Genomic DNA, 19,439 nt, shown 5'->3' with positions numbered 1-19,439 from the left:
CGATTCAGTACTATGTCACCGCGAAGTACTGCAGGATCCCTGCACTCCTCCTCTCAATCCCGGACTCGTCTCATGAAAATTCATGGGGGAGTTGTGGACAGAAGTTCTCCCTTTCCAGGACACATCTACACTGGGAAATGATGGCAGAGGGCTCTTACAGATTTGCAGGAAAGCCACAGACTTGGCCACACAAAGATGCTGTAGATTGTGACAGCGATATACGCACAAAGCTTGGTAAACTACTGCAAATGTGTTATCTGCCTGGCCCCTTGCGTGCTTCAGCTATTTAATCTAAAAAAGCCTGCCTTCTTTTTAAGCCAGAGTACTTAGCTGAACTTTCTCTGTGCAAAAGAATCCACTGTATTTCGACGTGTTATGCATGAAATTGAGTCCACGTTAAGGATGCAAAAGCTTGATAGTGATGCAAGATTCATGTAAGTAAATGACCTGATCTAAACCCAACAGAACTACTCCCGCCTGTTCCAGTAAGCTTTCCACGGGTGCATGACTGCACATCAGTATCCCCAGCACGGTATAGGAACCTTGTATTTCTGAATAAAATAAAGGATAAGAATTATGGAAGTCTGTAGAGTGAATCATTCTCACTGCATGGAGAGAGAGTATGTGAAATAATTTTAAAACACCATTTCCCTTATTTACTAAATACAAGTCCACTCATCCCTTTGCTATGTGTACAAGCTGTGTTTCTGTTTACCATTGCCCACTTCTCTCAGAACTTCTGCTCAGCCTAAGAGCTTATTGATGGGCAGACCAAATACGCTGCTTTAACCAGTTTTGTGAATCCTGGGCTCTGCACTGAAATCGTATCTAGCAAGGACACCACTTAGCAGAAACTGCAATTATTCAGCAGTTCTGCTGAGTAAAAATGGGGCAAACAGGCAAAACTATTGAAAAATGTTGTTTATGCTAGGCTAAACTCTGCTCAGCTACACAAGGTTACCCATATTTGAAATACACAGAACTGGCCTTTTGTGGCAGCTGCGGTTCACCTCTTGCACAATGGCAATGGGGAAAAGTGTATCAGCACTAGGAATATTTTAATAGGACTAGGATTAAATTTAATTGCCTCATTTTAAAAGATCAGTTAATCAAATCCACTGTCTTACTCCCAGTTAAAATCCAGTCAGCATGCCTCCTGCTCTTTAAAACAGTAAGAGAGCATTTTTTTCACATGTTAAGGCAAGCAAAAGCCATTTCTACTTTGCCTGGGATAAAACATATATGACATGTGCTGTTCATTTGCCACTTCTTCCAACCTCACCTGTGAATGCTTGTGGCTGTCGAAGTAGGAGTTTATGGCAGCATGTTTCTAGCATCATGAGGTTGATGTTCTTTCTTTACCTCTACTTCGCTATAAATAGGAGAGTAAGCAGCCCCAGATGTAACACTTCTTCTCTGAGTGTAAGGATCTCCTTCACCTAGTTCCCAAGGGGTAAAAGTGAAGATTTAATCAGTCTTTACACTTTTATATTTTTTAAATTATTTAACTTTTATTACTGTTGCACCATTTATACAATTACATATAATTTCAATGCATCCATTGTACATTTTGTTTTTTCATTTGTTTTCCAATGAGTGTGTGTTGGTGTCTGTGACACAGAATGGAAGAGAAACTGGAACTGCAATGAACGCAGACTTTTTCATTTCCACTGACCAATAAACAGAACTACAGGTGCACCCAACCACGGACATGCATTAACTCGTCATGAGAAATCTAGGTAGGCTAAGTAGGATGAGAATGCTTTTTACTCCCAAAAAATATTTGGAGAGGAAGAATTGGAGGATCGGCATTGAGAAATATGTGGACAGCTAAGTGGGTTTTGTCTGAAAGTTGGCATTCATCCACTGCATAAAAAAAATATCAAAATAAGAAAGGCTGTAAATAAAAAAAACACAGAAAATACTGCTTTCATAAAGATCTGATTGCCTTGGCACAAACCCAGTGGGCAGAATCAAACGCATCACTCCCAAACCCCATTACAGAACAAAAAGAAGATTTTGATACATTGGTGGAGTGCATTTACAGCAGTTCAGATACAAAAGATGTGCTGTACTTTCAGACATCCATTTATTTTACTTTTTTTTTTTTAATCCAGGACTTGTGTCAAGTTGGCTGAAAGTATATTAGATATTTCCCCACAAAAATACTATTTGGATTCTCCCCCCACCCTCCCTCCCAACTTGATGGGACATCCTTTTCATTTTTTTTTTTTTTTTTTTCTCTCCTTTCTGTGCAATGTGCATTTACAGCAGTTCAGATACAAAAGATGTGCTGTACTTTCAGACATCCATTTATTTTACTTTTTTTTTTTTAATCCAGGACTTGTGTCAAGTTGGCAGAAAGTATATTAGATATTTCCCCACAAAAATACTATTTGGATTCTCCCCCCACCCTCCCTCCCAACTTGATGGGACATCCTTTTCATTTTTTCTTTTTTTTTTTTTTCTCCTTTTCTTTCTGGGCAATACATATTTGTTATTTCAGATCTGAAACGAGTTAGTATAGCTGAAAAAATAAAAAAAAGACACAGGTTGTTTTAAGTGGTTGTTTCAACAGGCTGTCCAATTTAATCTTGCACTGCTACGGTTTGATCCGAATTAGTCGCTGGAACTTCAGAAGGTTTCGCTTCCTCTGGTGGGGCTGCAGGGTCCGAGGCCTTAGCAGTGGAACTAGGTGCTGCTGTTGCTGCCGCGGTCTCCTTGGAAGAAGGCGCAGCCTCGCTGCTGCTAGGTTTTGAGTCTGAAGCTGGGGCCACTTCACTTTTAGTTTCTTGGGCTGCAGGTGTTGCGGGAGCCTCAGTCTTTTTGGCTTCCCCTTCCTCTTTGCTCTTGTCATCTGCTTTACTGGGAGCTGTGGCTTCTGAAGGCTGGGAAGCTTTTGCATCATTGCTAGGCTCAGAAGTTTTGGGTGCTTCGCTACTGGCAGCGGGAGCAGAGGCTGCAGTCGGCTCCTCTTGCTTGGGTGCCTGTTCGTTGTTCTTCTGTGGCTCTACTTTCGCATCGACAACAGCCTCCAACTTCTCTGGTTCTGGTTTCTGGGTTTCTTCCTGGGTCACTGTTTTCTCCTTCTCCCCTTCTTTTTCTTCCGTCTTATTGGCAGCGACCTGAGTATCCTTTTCACCCTTTTCCTCCTTGTTGTTCTCCTTCACTTCTGTGGTCTCTGTGGTTTGCTGGGCATCCTCAGCCTCCTTTGGAGTCTCCTCTTCCTCAGTCGCTGCTCCTTCAGCCTTCTTGTCTTTGTCTTTAGCTTTTTCATCATTGACACTGTACCCCTTCTTCTTCTTGCTCAGTTTGCCTCCCATGTTGGAGCTCTGTAATAGAAAAGAGAAGGAGGTGGTTACCCAAAGCCCAGCATTTATCACCGAGAGAATCAAAATCAGATCAACTGATGTGCAAGAGAAAAATTGACGCTGGCTCCTGAAAAGAAGACTACAACAGGTTTGGTCAGACTGTCAGCTGAACGCACTGACGCCACTGAGCACCACTGCCGCTGAACTTACATCCCGCTCAGCCCCGCAGCATTTCAGTCAGCAAACCCCCTTCTGCCACATCCCCTTATGAACAGTCCTTCTCTGAACCCCTCTAACCCTGGATACTTCTCAGGGGGGAGGGAGGGAAGGGAGTAACAAGATGATGAAGGACCAACATACATCACGATCTCTTGTGTCCTGAGAAAGGGATATAAAGGGTGAAAGTAGAAAAAAGCTGTATTTATATTCAGGTTGGGCACAAACTGAATTTGACTGTCAGTCTTGGCATCCACCCCTGGTTAACACAAAGTCCCACTATCACTCTAGCAAAGGCCATGAACAAGCTTTGCATTAAGGTTTGGAAAGATCAAAGCGAGCCTAGAGAAGGCTGATGTTCTTCCTAAGACAGAAGACTGCATCTACTCACTCCACTCTCACCGCTTGTTACCTACACTGCCAGCTCCCACTGTATGTACAGCCTATGTGCAGGGCTGATGGTACCCAGAGGCCAGGGGCATGCTCCTCCCTCACCCAGAGGGGTGTGGACACCACACTCTGGCAGCCCCAGAAGTAGGAGCAGCTCCCAAGCGGGGACGTCCCCCCACACGGAGCCCCCATCCCACAGCTCCCGCGGGGATCGCCAACCATGAGCCCCACATTCCCACACACGGCAGCGCCTCACAGCCCCCCGCAGCAGGATGGGAAACACAGGGCCTGAAACACAGCGAGCCTGCGACCACCTGGTAAGACAACAGACGCAAATATGGGCACTTCTGAATGCAGGCTTACACGTAGTACGTGACATGATGCAATAAAAAATAGGGGGGGAAAAGAGGGGTGCATGCTTTGCAGCCTCTGCTCACAGTTTGCAAGCATGACAAGTGATCAGGTACACAGTTCAGTTGTTTAAAAGAAGTTGAGCATGTATGTAACCATATCATTATTTATATACCCTTCATGTGGGAGTCTCAACTAAGAATATACAAAATTTTCCACAGCACTTCAAAGCAAACATTGTCTATTAAAACAGGAGGAGACACAGATATATTGTGTCATTAATGAACATGAAAATCTCTATGACTGCCTAAAAAATACACTTCTGGTAGTAAATATATCATTCATACTCAATGAAAGGTTAAGAAAAAAAAATTCCTAGTTTCGTACCATTTGAAAGTAGTGGAGAAGGTGATTTTTTCAAAATACTGTCAAAAAAATGTTTAATTTAAGAGTTTCTCCGAGGGAGCTGAATCATTCTAATTGTCTGTTTTGCAAAGGTAGGTAGTCTCACAGGCCCTATATTTTTCACACACTTGCCAAAATTCTGGATACAAACCAGTAAAAATTCATAGGAGTGCTCATAGAAGGCTAAATAATAAACAGTTTTTAATACCACTAAGAACTAGCTGTCTCTCAGTAGATTTTCTGCTACCACAGGTAGAAGACACAGGCACAGCCCAACAGTAGACTTTCCATGTCTTGGGCAAAAATGAGATATTATGGTCAGCAGAGACGTTTCTGATTTTGGCGTTCAAGAAGAATAACAATTTGCAAATACTGTTGAAAGGTTAGCACACAGCCCTGCAAAATGGTAACCTAATGTGACTAAAACACTACTTTGTTGTCTGAAATTTTATGGGGAACAGCAATAAAAGGATTAACTTCCACAGAGCCATAGCTGAGCAATCTAATCTCTACCTTCACGGCAGAGATACCAGCTTTTTAGGTATTTAGGGGAGCCTATGGACATTAGTTTGTTATCTGACAAATTTACAGGCTTCTTGATACTCCATAAATATTGTTCCAGCTTATTGTTTATGTACAGTTACAACAAAAAACTTTGAAAGGGCTTTTGCAAGTCAGCAGGATCAGAGATTTATACTGAAGTCATGTGTGTATCCCAATTTGCAATCCCTAATTAAGCCTGTATTTGTTTCCCAGCAAAGCCCAGATACTGTGAGCCTAATTTCACTTGCTGCGTCTTCTGTATTTTTCCAGATTTTGCTGTTTCATGGAGAGTAGTAACTCACCACAATTTATATTTTCTTCCACAAAAAGCTTTTAACCTCAGATACAGCTAGCTACAGTATGCCAAAGCACCTTTAATAAGCAGAGAAGCATGCATATGAGAAACGTGCTCCCAAACTATGAAAAGAAACACACACTGTCTTTGCTCGAAGGTATACTGTGAAATCGCTGTGTCTCAATTTGCATCACAGCCAACTGGCTCAAGATACTGGAGCAGAAGATGAGGAAGAGGTTCAGAGACTATCATTATGGTCTATTAGTAAATATTTACAGTTTAAAATGGACTGCCACCTTCCAGCATAGTTTCAACTACTTTATAACAGAATAGATTCACTCGTCGTGACACTGAATGTTACATCTCCCTATTTAAAAGCCACCTAGATCATCATCGTTATAGCTATGCCAGGCTATCATGCAAAAGCACAGCAATCATCGCCCAGCCCTGCAGGTAGCAATGCTATGATGTTCATTTCCCCCTGTATCTGAATTACAAATACTCCTCCTCCTCTCCCCAGCCTCCTGATAACGTATCTGGGCCCCCCTGTCGCATTCTCCAGAAACAGCCCCCACGTGCTCCACTGCCTCAAACAGATGCTGATCTAGTCCCTGTCCCACCTTAACTGTGCCTGCAGCACAGCTCTGAACCGTCCAGTGCGAAGAGTCTCAGGGTGCAGCAGACACAAAGCAGACCTTAAAAAGTATTTTAAAATTACAACCAACTACACCTGGAAGAAACATAGCCTGTAGATCAAGCCACTTAACCACCTCTGTGACTGTACTGGATAGTCTTGCAGGGATAATCCTGCCTGGTGCCACGTGAAAGTGAATCTCAGTGAAATGTCTCACAAGTGAAACAGACAGCAAAGTGCATTAAGTCATTGAGGTACGTATTCATACGGTGTTAAATCCACTCTGTATTACTACCTACATATTAACACTTGCAAGAGTACAGACCTTTTTGCCCCCCCTCCACCGAAGGACTAAATTCTAACAAAAAGGAGAGATACCCTGCCTGTCCCAGTGAGTCTGATGGCCCTGGCTCCGTTGCTCAGCCTCTCCCATTTCCCCTGCCTCTCCCTAACCCCCATAACCATTGCATCCACCTTGGAAATGACAGACCCAGAAAAAAAATTTGCCTACAACTATTTACCATACAGGCTAATATCCGCTATGGCTTCAGTTATTTGCACTACCATTGACACATAGTGGTTTTGAACTAGCTCTAGCAGCTACCAGCTGAGTGCAAACCACATCCAAAAAGAAGACCCTTGAAAATTTTGGTGCTGAGCACCATTCCTGTAAAATGGCACAGCATTTGATGGCTGTGCCCCTTCACTACTGGACAGCAAAGGGTCTATAGAGAGACAGTCTAAAAGCAGATTTTATATAAGAAGTTGCAATATATCAGTTATTGTCAGGGAACTTTGATGAACCAGTTGGCAGACCAGCGCATCAGAAGAGCAAGGTTAAATACAACACTTCAAAGTTACAATAGACTTCATCTGCTTCTCAGCGTGCTCAGTATTCTTTGACTGTATTGCTTTTTTCATGGAAGAAGAAACAGATCCAGAGACCACTACGGAGGACTTCTACAAAAGGAGCAAGGATTTCTTCAGTTTCTAAGAGCTGCTGTTCATTGTGCTCATCCTGAAGTTTCCATTCTCCTGCAGAAAGCAGGAAGAGAATTGGACAGCTTGCACAGGTATCTTTCTTATTGTATAGAAGAAATAATGTGACTATATTTGTATTACAAAATATCATGTCTACAGGTCACCTAGAGCATGTTTAAGCACTTTGAAAATTGAATATTCGTGATAATCAGGATTTCCTGGGATAAGTGTCAGAAAAAGAGTTAATGTCCGTAAGATCATAATACAGCAGGAAGAAGAACTCACAGAACATTTTAGATTTTACACTTGAAGACGGAGCTGATCTGGTGGAGATGAATCCCTGGAACACAGGCAGCATACATTTGCACAGTTTGGAAAAGGAAATGTTATTTCCAAGTTCTATATTTCAAATTGTGCTTCTATAATGAAAAAGTCCCTAGAATTAGACTTGACTCTCTCTTCTGTCAGTAAAGATTTGTCTGCCCAATTAGATTTCTTATGTGCTTATAAATTTCTAAATGTTTCATTTAGCACACACTTTCACATCCCATGAAAGGGTCCGGCTATTACAGGAATGGACTTGCTATCACCCTCATTCTCAGTACAGAGAACAGTGCATCAGGAAAGGACAAAAACACAGATATCACCTGTAAACTGCCATAGTCTGATTGCCAAAGCTAAACTTCCAAAGCTCCTGTTCAACTTCACGTGAAGTGTGGGGAGCTCAGTCCACCTCCAGAAAAACCAGTTCAGGAAGACAACAGGTATCTTCTGAAATCCCACTGCCTGCAGCGCAATGTAGGCACGTGTGGTGGGTCAGGCCAAAGTAGCCCTTGCACAAGCCTGTTCCCAGGCATGAGTTATCTCACATCGCCTGCAGACAAGAGCTGTAAAATGCACATCCCTCCCAAGGCAGGGTTTCAACACTCCAAACCAAAGGAAATATTGATCTCAGAAACTGCCCCACCCCCCAGCTGCTCAAAATAAATAAAAAGATCTTGAAGAAACCATTGCACCGCTGTACCTCATTGATTCACCCTACACCTCTGTTTTAAAAAAAAAAAAAAGCAGGTTTTTATAAAGGCACATATATAGGAACTTAAGGAAACAAGGAATTTCCAGACACAGTTTTCGAAAGATTTTCTGAAACTTTTATTAAAGGCAAAAAAAAAGAACTAACTACTTCTCAAAATATGCAGTACAATTTCAGGCTTCCCATTACACACACACACACTCAGACACACTCCTATCTCACCAGCCCAGGTCAATCAGTTTACCAGGTTAATGTTAGAAGATGTCTGTAGCACACCCCTAGACAGAATTAGACTCACTAGCCTTGTCTTTTAGCAACAAAGCCATGTTTTTCTGTCGTTCCTCAACTATCCTCACACATCTTCCTTTTCCTCTGATGTTACTCGGAATTAACAGAACAGATATGCTAGGTCCTGAGGTTCCAGCCTTTTCACACCTTAGTAGTAGTGATCTTCTCTTCTCTTCTCTTCTCTTCTCTTCTCTTCTCTTCTCTTCTCTTCTCTTCTCTTTTCTCTTCTCTTCTTCTCTTCTCTTCTTCTCTTCTCTTCTACCCTACCCTACCCTACCCTACCCTACCCTACCCTACCCTCTTTTTCTGTGTTCCTTATGTTTCAGAGCAGTGACAGGAACCAGCTCTCCTTCAGTCAGGCGGATTGTGCTGCTGGTGCAAGGGAGGCAGCAGAAAACACACAGCTGACCACCTCTCCCTACCGAAGAGATGGCTGTGCCCCGGGGGGCCGGGCACCTCATGCAATTCCACACCTGCAGGGCTGTGAGCAGCACACCACCATCACATGGCAGCTGCATGTATCCGAAGGTAACAAGATGCTAGTTCATTAGATGCACACAAGAAAACATGGCCTGTGGTCTCCACATGCCCTGGTTGTTCAAGCCGAGTCCTTAACACTGAACAATTCGGTGTGTTTATTGCTGTGAGACACACGATAATAAACTGGGAACATCCTGGCTTGGCACCTGTGCTGTTTTCTCCAGCGACCACAGATAATTTTTTTCTCCTTCCCTCAGTATGTGCACAGTCCTGTAACTAATGTGCCTCCTTTCGTTCCTCCAAAGCCTTGTGAATCTCAAGATCTAGTAAAGGAGTATAGAGGAAAAGAACAGTGAATACGTAAAATACAGAAATTGTGTTCACCTGATTTTCTAACTTTGATCTTTAAAAGAAGCCAATTCCAATTTTGTTACTGCCCTGTTTTCTTTTAATATGCAGCCAATAAAGGAATTCTAAGAAGTAATATTGCCAAGTCTAAGGGCTTAATTCTCAGCCAGATCTCAATCCTATTCTCCTCTGGTTAGAAATAGAATACATTTGATGCAAATTTCTTTTAAAAAAAAGAAAAAAGAGGAACTTCAATTTTTATATTATTTTATAATTCCTGGGGACACATATACCACACAAAAATGGGAAGAATGATGTGTTTTTTTAATATGGGCCGTTTGTCATTAATATGAAAAAATCATATCAAAATTATGATCATTGATAATAGACTCCAATTATGAGAGTTATAATAATTTGCACACTGCAAAGAGGAACTTCAATTTTTATATTATTTTATAATTCCTGGGGACACATATACCACACAAAAATGGGAAGAATTATGTGCTTTTTTTAATATGGGCCATTTGTCATTAATATGACAAAATCATATCAAAATTATGATCATTGATAATAGACTCCAATTATGAGAGTTATAATAATTTAAGCACACTGCAGGCTGATATAAATTGTGCCTGGCTATTTAAGAATTTGTACATGACTAACCGCTTCATTTGAGACGCATAACTACTAATAATACAGCAAGTTATGAGAAAAGTTAATAATCACATGACAATTATTTTGAGAGCAAATTAAAAAGTTGTACCTGAGATATTACTAAGATTCATGTGAAATACTTGAGCTCTCAGGTATGTATTAAATCATTAATTAGGAACCTATTTTTCCAAGAACAGCGTGGGAATGAAGATCAGCAGTTTCATTACAGGCAAAGGTTTTGCCAAAATTATCAATTCGTATTAGCATCAACCTGAAACCACAAGTACTTCGCATGTGTAATTAATCTTCGCACCCTGTGTGGAATAACGCTAGCTAGCTAGGCAGAATTCCTGAATGAAAATAAAATTTATCCATTATTTGATGAAAGAGTAATGAAGATTTTGCAGGTTACATTGAAAGTAACTATCGAAGACTTTCGACTTACATCCTCCTGACTTGGAAGGCTGTACAGCTGAAGACCCTGGAGACACATAGTGACTGAAGATCCACTACCCAGTCTGACTCTGGTCAGACACCAGCACTACTTTAGCTGTAGGAGAGTCTTCAGAAACAAATATATCAAGGTACTGCATTATGCAGTCTCTGTGTGTCTCACCCTGTATTAAAGCCACTTATGTGAAGTACTGACCTGTGTGCTGTATGAGCTGTTCTGTAGAAGCATGCTCCCAAATGCAATACACCTCATTTCCTTAAGCCGTTAGAAACCCTTAGCCTCTCCAGCTACAAAGCCATCTCGCAAAAGACATGAGCAGAACACGGACCAACACAGTCTTGCCTTCCCGAGTCAACGAGCCGCATGGAAGAAATGCTCTGCTGTGTGCAAACCCCCTACTCACCCCAGGCAAGGCTGTGCTTTGTAGGCAGAGATAACATCTTTTACAAGACCAGCTAATACGGCTAGAAATAACATCACCCCTATTCTTAGATGATTGTCTATAGCTGATCCATTTTGGTGTTAGCATTATCTGATACTTTCCTATTGCTGGTTTCAAATCAGAATCGCACTGGTTTTGCCACACCTGTTTTTTTCAGTGATCCAACACATTACATTGCCCAGCAGCGTAGATACAACTGCCAGTGCCTCCAGTTTCATCCCTGGCAGCTCCTGCAAGGCTGGTTTGCATTGTTTATAACAGAAACACAAGCCATATTAAAAGCTGAGCAACACAGAAGCAGCATAAAATAGGTTATTTTTACAGTGCAGTGTATGTGTTGCTCAGTCTTGCGTTCAGTTCATCCAATGCTCTGATTGCTTAAATTAAAAATGCTGCCATCAATTTCTATTTGCCTCATCTGCCCCACTCAGTCTACCAGCCTTCCTACAGACTTGAGACCCAGCTCACGTTCAAGGCATTTCTCCTATATTCAGATTAACTGCATATGTTCTTTTTGTTGAATAATAAAAGCAGCTTGCAGACATGCTCATGCAGGTACACACATGCAGCCAAAAGTCAGCCTGCCCCAGACTGAGATCTTAATCACACTATTGTTAGGCACACGGTTGGAAGGGGAAACTGCTGTAAACACCTGTTTTGCAGAGACTGAGATTAATTTTACAAGAACACCTCTTGTAGAAACAGTTTGCAGGCTTCAAAATAACCTGAAAGAATAAGCCAAAAATATAACCATGTGCCTCCTTCTTATTCTTTCTAAGTTGCCACATCACTCTGGGGTTTGTGCGTGACTCCCCAGGAAGCAGTTTAATAAATATTTTACACTAGCTTATAGCTTTATAGCTTTCTAATCTATATCCTAGAATTAAGTTCCTAAATAGGAAACGATGTAAATTTCAGAGGTGCTTATTACCCACATCTTTCAAACTGTTCAGGTCCCAGGAACACGCACAGCCAAGGGAGAGGCGAGATTCCACGCATATTATTCCAATTATGGCCAGGCACTTTTTGCCTCCCTCAAATACTTAAGACACCACCACCATGTCTAATTACAAAAACACGCAAGGTGATAAAAGCCTAGATAATGGGACAATTTCCTTCTAATTCACATTTTGCTCAAATTTGGTCCCTCCAACGCTATCTCGATCATGGATCTCAACACCACAAATACGCTTGGCTGGCAGACCCCTGAACTGTTTCGGGTGCCTCCAAAAGAGACACTCCAAAAATTTAACAGTCAGATGCTAGTAAGCAACAAAAACATTAGCCTCCTCCACACTACAACCCTAGTGAGGAGCAGATGTGGGAAGACCTCATTCCTGGAGGGACTGCACACTGGGAAAGGGAATTTTTTTCAAGCTTAACACCTATAGCTTGTATTTCTCTAGCCTCACCCTGAACAAAGAACATGCAGCCTTACACTAAACATACAGTACAAGGCACACGAAGAGATCTTAAATTCATGCTTTCTATACCAAAAAAGAAGAAATTACTATATGATCCTCATTTACATGTTTTCTTCAATAGCAGAGGTTCTCGGTTACCGTTTGCATAAATAGCAAACTTACTTGCCATTTCCTTAACAAGGGTGTGGAGACCCACATTCACTTTTTAAAACAGGCTTTAGGGCATTTAACTAGGGAACTGTCACTGGAGACAGGTATGTATGGGGATCTACATTTACATTACATCTGTTTAATATTCCACACTTTAAAAACCTGTATTACTTTAATGCCCATTTAACTGGTCAAACTAGTTTCAATCAAACTTGAGACATATAAATTACAGTATGCTACAAGAAATGGATACATTCATTTTGAAATCTTGGAACTACCAGTTTTACTTTGAAAATGGATTCTCTGATGTGATTGCTAAATTCTTTGGCATTTTTCTTTCCCATCTCTAGGCTGCTCACAGTGCTGCTCACTGGAAAAGCACTGGGTGTACACCCCAGCTGTAAGAAAACATCCTATAGCTAGGAACAGGACTCTTAACAGACAGCTCAGACCTATGATAGATCATGGCAATCCTTAGACTATGTATTTTCCTTCTCCTGTTTGCATGACACCCTCGCTACGGGCAGTGAAGCCACGTTTATGAACCAAATCCGAATCTCAATTTTGCTTTGCTTTTTCAAATACAAGCTACATGGACTGCAGCACACCATTTCTGACTGCTCCGCAACTGCACCACAGAAAGGAAGCAAACAGGGAACCAAGACCAGCCACCAGCCACCCAAGGCAGCACTCTCTGCTGCAGTGCCTATCGTGGTGTTCATGAGAACATTGCAAGCACTTCCTTCCAAAATACACAGTATCTAGTTTACTCAGCAAAACAAAAGATTACCAATTTAAATGAAGTATTTATTGTTGACTCCGTTACTCCATTATCTAATTATTAAAGTATTTTAAGGTTTAGGATCTAGTTAACACATTCTCTATCTGCTCTTATCTGTTTCAGCTCTATATTAAGCTGCAGCAATAGCTTTCCTCTGTTTTTCTTCAAAAAGAAATGATTGCAGATACACTTGATGCTCCAGAAGGTACCACAGCTTCAGGTTTAGACACTGGAAGAGGTTGGTTGATTTTAAAAAAACACCCACAGTTCTCTTCTCCCAAATCTCCATCACAGAACATGCAGCTGCTTCAGTTACTGGTGATGTGCCCACCTTCCTAATAACCTCGGTCCTGAACACCGCAAGAAAATTCCTCAGAAATGAAGGTATATGCAAGAATCACGGGATTAAGCCAATTTCATCCACCAGTTAATACACAACTGCTAATGACAGTTAAATTAGTATTTGGAATGTTACTCTGAAAATAACTGCAAGTTTAACATTGCATTAGAAAGCTGAGCACACTTAGATTTTTAGGACAGTATTACACATCATGCCTCTGGTGGAATTTAACGTCCTTCAAGCAGTCAACACAAAACCTACTTACCACCTCAGCAGCAGTCACAGGGTATTTTACAGTGACTTCCTGAAGAGCTGCTGCATTTCTCCTTGGAATAACACCTTTTGACTTTCTGTCTTGTGTACAAAGTTTCATTTTAAATGAAAAATTCTGTACTGAAGTCAATGTATACAAGTCAAGACATGCTTTGCGTAACATCAAAACTACCTATAATTAAACCCTGCAAGACTTTGGGCTGGATTACAAGTATTTTCCACGTTGCTAAGAAAAAACTCCTCCTCGTGACCACAGTATCACTGTCAGCACCTTATCAGCTCTCAGCTTCTCACAGCTGCTGTAATAATGTCTTGTAGTGAAGACATGCTCAAAAGAAATGAGAGAAATGCAAGCCTGAATGCTCAACATCTTGGAAAACTTTTTACATTCATGTTCCTGGACACTCGTTTGTGCCATTTACATTTTCTACCAGACTGTAGCTTGGTCTATTATATTAAGTTTGTCACTTGGGTCATTCTCACTTCTGGATTCTCACACTAGCACAATGTGTGGTTTTTTAAAACAGCATACATTTAACAGAAAAGAAAATCTCATGTTCCAGACTTTCTTTTTTGATGTTATTTAGAATGCATATTTATACTGGATTTTGACTTTTTTCCCTCCCCCCCTCCATTTTTTAAACAAAGCGTTACATTCAAATACCAGGCTTACCGGTTTCACTTCAGTCACTGGGGTAGGAACCGGTACACAACAATCACTGGCGAGCAAAGAGCATTAAGCATCTGATTTCTATTTGTGTCTTACAAATATCTCTCTCCATCTTTTTCACCAGTACTCATTTACACTCCTCTAAGGGCTGTTCAACATACCAGGATGTCTTAGGCAATCTTTTATTAAGACTGGCAATATTCTCCAAAACTTTAGAAATGAGAGCTGCAGGTATGCATCAACAAATGTTGTCATGTGGAGCCTACTACACTCCTTCAGTGCCACATTTTGGTAATAAGCTATACAAATTCAGAGAGTGCCATAGATGGTTGAGAGGAAAGAGGCAGTTTGCTTTTTGGTGTCAGTGGTGCAAGCTGACAGAGGGGGCTGCAGAATAAAACCAATCTCTATTAGAGAGTTTTGTGTTGTGTCCCAACATGATAATGGTTTGCTTTGAGAAATCCACTTTGAAAATCTAAAGTGTATCTAATAATCCCAAAGCAAGAGCTTTGCCAGGCAATAAGCCGTACCGTGTCATGTGTTAAGCTGTTAGACATGTCAACTTGGGTTCAAGGCTCCCAGATCTAGACTGATTGCCTAAGTTTCTTTCTGACATCTTTGCTGACTGTACTTTCTCTTTTCTTTTCCTTGGATTTGGTTCGGGTTACACTGGGGTGGCTGATCAGCTCTGCTAGAGGGAAGGTTACATAAGACTGGAGGCTAACAAGTCCATTTGGCAAGATTTAAAGATAGCAGCTAGTGCAATCCACGAATTGCACTAAGAGATTTATGTGCAAACCAAGGAAGGCAGAAATCCAATTTAGTAATTACTCAGCCAGAACCATTCTAAGCTAGCAGCTACCCAAAAAGGAAAAGAACAAACAGTGCAGAAGGAATGAAATGAAAACTAGAAATCAGGAAAAGTGATCAGGTGCACATGTCCTTCCAATAAAATAGCTTGTTTTTCTTTTCCATTCAAGTATCAGTGGGAAATCTATCCATCTTAGAGCTATCAAATTTAAACTCACAAAATGAAAGCAAAAGAAAAATAACTTTGCAGGGATAGCTGTGGAGTTGGCTGTAGTCCCTTTCCCTCCCCCTCACCTGAGCACTGACTTGCATTTTGTGTCAACGAATGTAATTAATACCTAATATGGCCACAATTCAATTTCTGCAGTTCAGAATGCATATCAATTGCCTTAGATTATATTACTCTTGATGTAGACTAGCCCTCCATCAAGGCTGTATGTACGCCAATTTGCAACTGTGGTCAACTCAGACCGTATAACAGAAAAGAGCTTACTTTCCAAGGCCCACATGCTGTACAGAAAGCTACTTACAGAGAACTCTTAGTCACTCCTTCAGTTTAAAGAGCTTTCAGTCCATGTCTATTTGAAAAATTATTTATTCTAACCAAAGAAGGCAGGCAGACATGAATATAAAGTACAAATAAGCTATTTCAGCATTAAAATGAGAGAAGTCTATCAAAGTAATGGAGACTCGAGAAGTATGGAAAATTGGTTTTCATTTTTCAAGACAGAGCCATAAATAAAAAGAAAAATACCACTAGAAAGTTTCTGTTAGCTCTTTCATCACTAATATGTTTCAGCAGCAGCCCATGTTTCAAACCAGCACTGGGGTCCCATTTTGCTGTCCCACATATTAGCACATACGTGGAATCCATCCATGCCCCAGGATGTCCACGTTTTAGAAGGAGTAAAAGAGTATCAATTCATTTTAATGCCGTTAACAGAATACAGCTGCCAAGACTCCCGACAATAACTGTCTTTTCCAGAGGTTTTTTTGTAATCAGTTCTCCTGGCTGGTGAGGTAGCAATGGTCAGACCAAGCAGCACTTCAATTTGGTTTTTTTCCTTCCTGCACTAGCAGGGTAGCTGGTGGGACGGAGCCCCTGCATCCTCCTGTGGGATCTCGTCGAGGAACGGGAACCGAGTGAGTGCCTCTGCCCTGCTGCCTCAGCTCTGGCTCCCAGGGTTTGGCAATTCATTTGCTTGGAGGGTGGGGAGGGGGAGCTGCGCTTCATAAACTTTAAGATGTTGGCTGTCACAAGCCAAGAGGCATTCAGCTCTGCGGAAATCTTACACGCAGCTCTGCTCACTGCAGTTTTCTGGGTAATCCCCCCACATGCACAAGTTGAGCATTAAATTCACACATCCCAAGCAAGGGGGCCGGGTCTAAATATGATTCAAGTGCATAAAAGTCTCATATCCATACTTGGAAATATTACTTTCAAAGATCTCATGCTATTTCAGAAAATGCTAAGCGAGACAGTATCAAGAAATACGTCTCAAGAAACACGTAACTATTTTAAGAGTATTTGGAACCCCAAATCTTCACTTAAGTCTCTTACCTACCACAATCTCTTACTCTCTTGTATTTCTTCTATTTTTAATCACAGGTAACTCATAAGCAATACCACAGTTAAGCTTATTCTATGATTTATACATAAAACAGAATAAAAAACTTTTTTCCATAAATGGCCAGTTTCACTGCCCACTTTCAGCTCAGCGTTTCTTCACTATAAAAGGGCAAGTCTTCTATTTAAGTATTTATTAGCTTTTGCAAAGGAATGATTAAAAAAATAGTTTCTTTTCAAAGTCTATTCTGTGTGAATACATAGGGCTAAAAAGAGGGGTCCTTTTATGCTAGTTGCCAGTGACTGCAAACTTCTCTCATGTCACACACTTCTGACAAAATCTGCCATGAGCCACTTCATTCAAACACAGAAACCAAGTACAGAAGGAATTATTCTCTTTATTCAGGACAACTTAGATAAATAATGCAAAACTACCATCACACCATTACATTTTGCCATACCCTGCCATTCACACTCAGCTTCATGTGTGAAGCCTGTCCCAGCTCTGCATCTTTCTGCAAGTCTAAAGAACCAACCTCGTATCCCTAAAATCACAACATGCTAATTTGGAGCAGGAGTCATCTCCTCAAGGTGAAATATACCATCCTAGAGCAGTGAGACAATATCCCTTGGTTTAAGCTTCTGGGAGCTTCCATAGTACGAAGCATACCACGGAAAAAATGACAGACGAGATCTTCCCTTCCAAAGCCCAAATGCAGACACATATTACTGCAATAAAACTGCAACGTAGTACAAAATCATGAAAGTATCCCTCTCTCCCTGTTTTCAGGGTCCACAACAGTCTGGGGTCAGAGGAGGCAAGAGCCCAAAACTTACTCAGTCTCTTCCAGTTGCTGTTGCGTGAAAGGCCACCTCATTTGCAGCCCAGCTTCCCCATTTGCAAAATGGGATATCACTTTTCATCCTCAGAAACGCTCTGCTTGATGCCAACAGGTGCTATAAAGGGTTGGAGATATTTTTCCTTGTTTTAAAAAGCAAGCTCGTTCCATATGACTTCTTCACCCCAAATCTCTGTTAGAGAAGGCTGTTTTTCTGCATATTGGCACTGTACTGAATTACCGTCTCTGAAGCTTACCACTGTATCGCACATAGTAGAATAGCATAACGAGCAAGTCACTCTTCTAGATTTTACAGTATTGTGCTAATATTGTAATATGGAGCTGTAAAGCATCTCTGAAAATTTTCAGGTACTGCTGAAAGCTCCTTCTGGAACCACGCTCCTTCGCATTTATGCCTCTAGGCTGAGAACATCTGTACATGGACATTTTGATTTATAGTTCCAAATACGTACATTTCACTCAGTTTTGGTTCACTTGATGAGAAGGATTTTTTCTCAAGCTAAGAAAGGTCAGGTGTATCCAGCTGGATAAAGATGAAGCTACTGCTTGGCATCCATCTTAGTGCTTTATTAAAGACAGATGTAAGAAAACAAAGTAATTTTGCTTAAACCGAACATTGTGAATGCTTGAATAACTACGATAAACCCCTTTTAACCTGTTTTCATTAGGTTTTCAGGTGTTGGACTGATGGATCATGGTCAGTGCTATGTTTATTCTATGCTTATTAATTAGATGCATGTCTTTTTTGTTAAAGGGACATCCCTTTTAGGAGTAATTATTCAAATTTGAACAGATGCAAGAGGAAGCTCTAAACTGGTTCACTAACTTTCCAAGACCTTTTTAAAGATTACGCAAGTTTGAAAATTCTGAGTTATATTTGTCACATACTGCAGAAGTTGCCTTTCCTACCTACAGATCTGAGCTGTAGCGACTACATTGTTACAGTCATAGAAACTCATGAAAATTAGAAGTGTCTTCCTTTAATGTGCGATTAAATATCAACCAGACGTGACAACATGGCGCTGCTGGAGATGATGTTCAACAGAGCAGGATACGAAAGGATCATCTGCAAGGAATGGCAGGAATTAGGGATTTGAAGGGTGACAAGTTTAGGTAAATTCCCCTCAGTAGCAGTGTTTTCACACACTCTGCTCAAACTAGTCTGTATTCTGGAGTTTCAGAAGCCTTGGTAAGTAAATTAAGATCAGCAGCGCAAATTTGGCCAGGTAAATAATATCAGGGGAATGAAGAACGGCCGCGTAGGTCTCAGTTCTTAGTACCTGCACCGAGGGGCAAGCGGCTACAAAGGACAGCACTGCGGGCTCAAAGTCACAGGCTGAATTTGTGAACCTCTAACTTTGTACCCACTGACTTTGATGTATTTTTTTTTAATGTACATTTTGATGTAATCTTTTTTTTTTATTATGAGTAGATGAAGGGCGTACACATGTTGTTGCAGAGACTTCCGCTTCCATGCAGGTTACATCGTGGCAATTACATAAACACGAGGCTTTTGAAAAAATCTCGTATCAGTGTCTGTTGAGCAGGTTCACAACCTATTTTGTAGTCACTAGTTGGAAAATAAATTTATCTTAAAAGCAAAAAAAGTTTTTGGATGAATTACAAAAATAAGTATAATTTCCATGTAAAGAGTTCAACTAACTGTTACAGAGGAAGAAAAGAAGATTAAGAGGGTTTTTTTCTTTTAAATCAAAAGAAAACTACTCTCATTATCATAT

At 40.9% G+C, this 19,439-nt stretch overlaps 1 protein-coding gene across 2 annotated transcripts in view; it reads right to left on the bottom strand.

Annotated features, from left to right (window-relative positions):
• Window positions 1-2,299: 2,299 nt before the first annotated feature.
• BASP1 (brain abundant membrane attached signal protein 1) overlaps window positions 2,300-19,439 on the bottom strand; it is a 52,108-nt gene continuing 34,968 nt past the window's right edge. Inside the window, exons 2-3 of one of the 2 annotated variants that reach the window (XM_009288053.2) lie at window positions 13,860-13,866; window positions 2,300-3,332 (exon numbers count right to left, since the gene is read on the bottom strand). In XM_009288053.2, coding sequence (XP_009286328.1) covers window positions 2,589-3,323 — 735 coding nt within the window. In that variant the 5' untranslated portion in view covers window positions 3,324-3,332; window positions 13,860-13,866 and the 3' untranslated portion in view covers window positions 2,300-2,588. The remainder of the gene's footprint in view (window positions 3,333-13,859; window positions 13,867-19,439) is intronic. The other variant, XM_009288044.2, reaches the window with a different exon arrangement.

The sequence above is a fragment of the Aptenodytes forsteri genome, unplaced genomic scaffold (genome assembly GCF_000699145.1).
Source record: "Aptenodytes forsteri isolate BGI_AS27 unplaced genomic scaffold, ASM69914v1 Scaffold27, whole genome shotgun sequence".
Taxonomy (NCBI): Eukaryota; Metazoa; Chordata; class Aves; order Sphenisciformes; family Spheniscidae; genus Aptenodytes; species Aptenodytes forsteri.
Note: the sequence above shows the minus strand (reverse complement) of the source record. Positions and strands in the feature narration are given on the sequence as shown.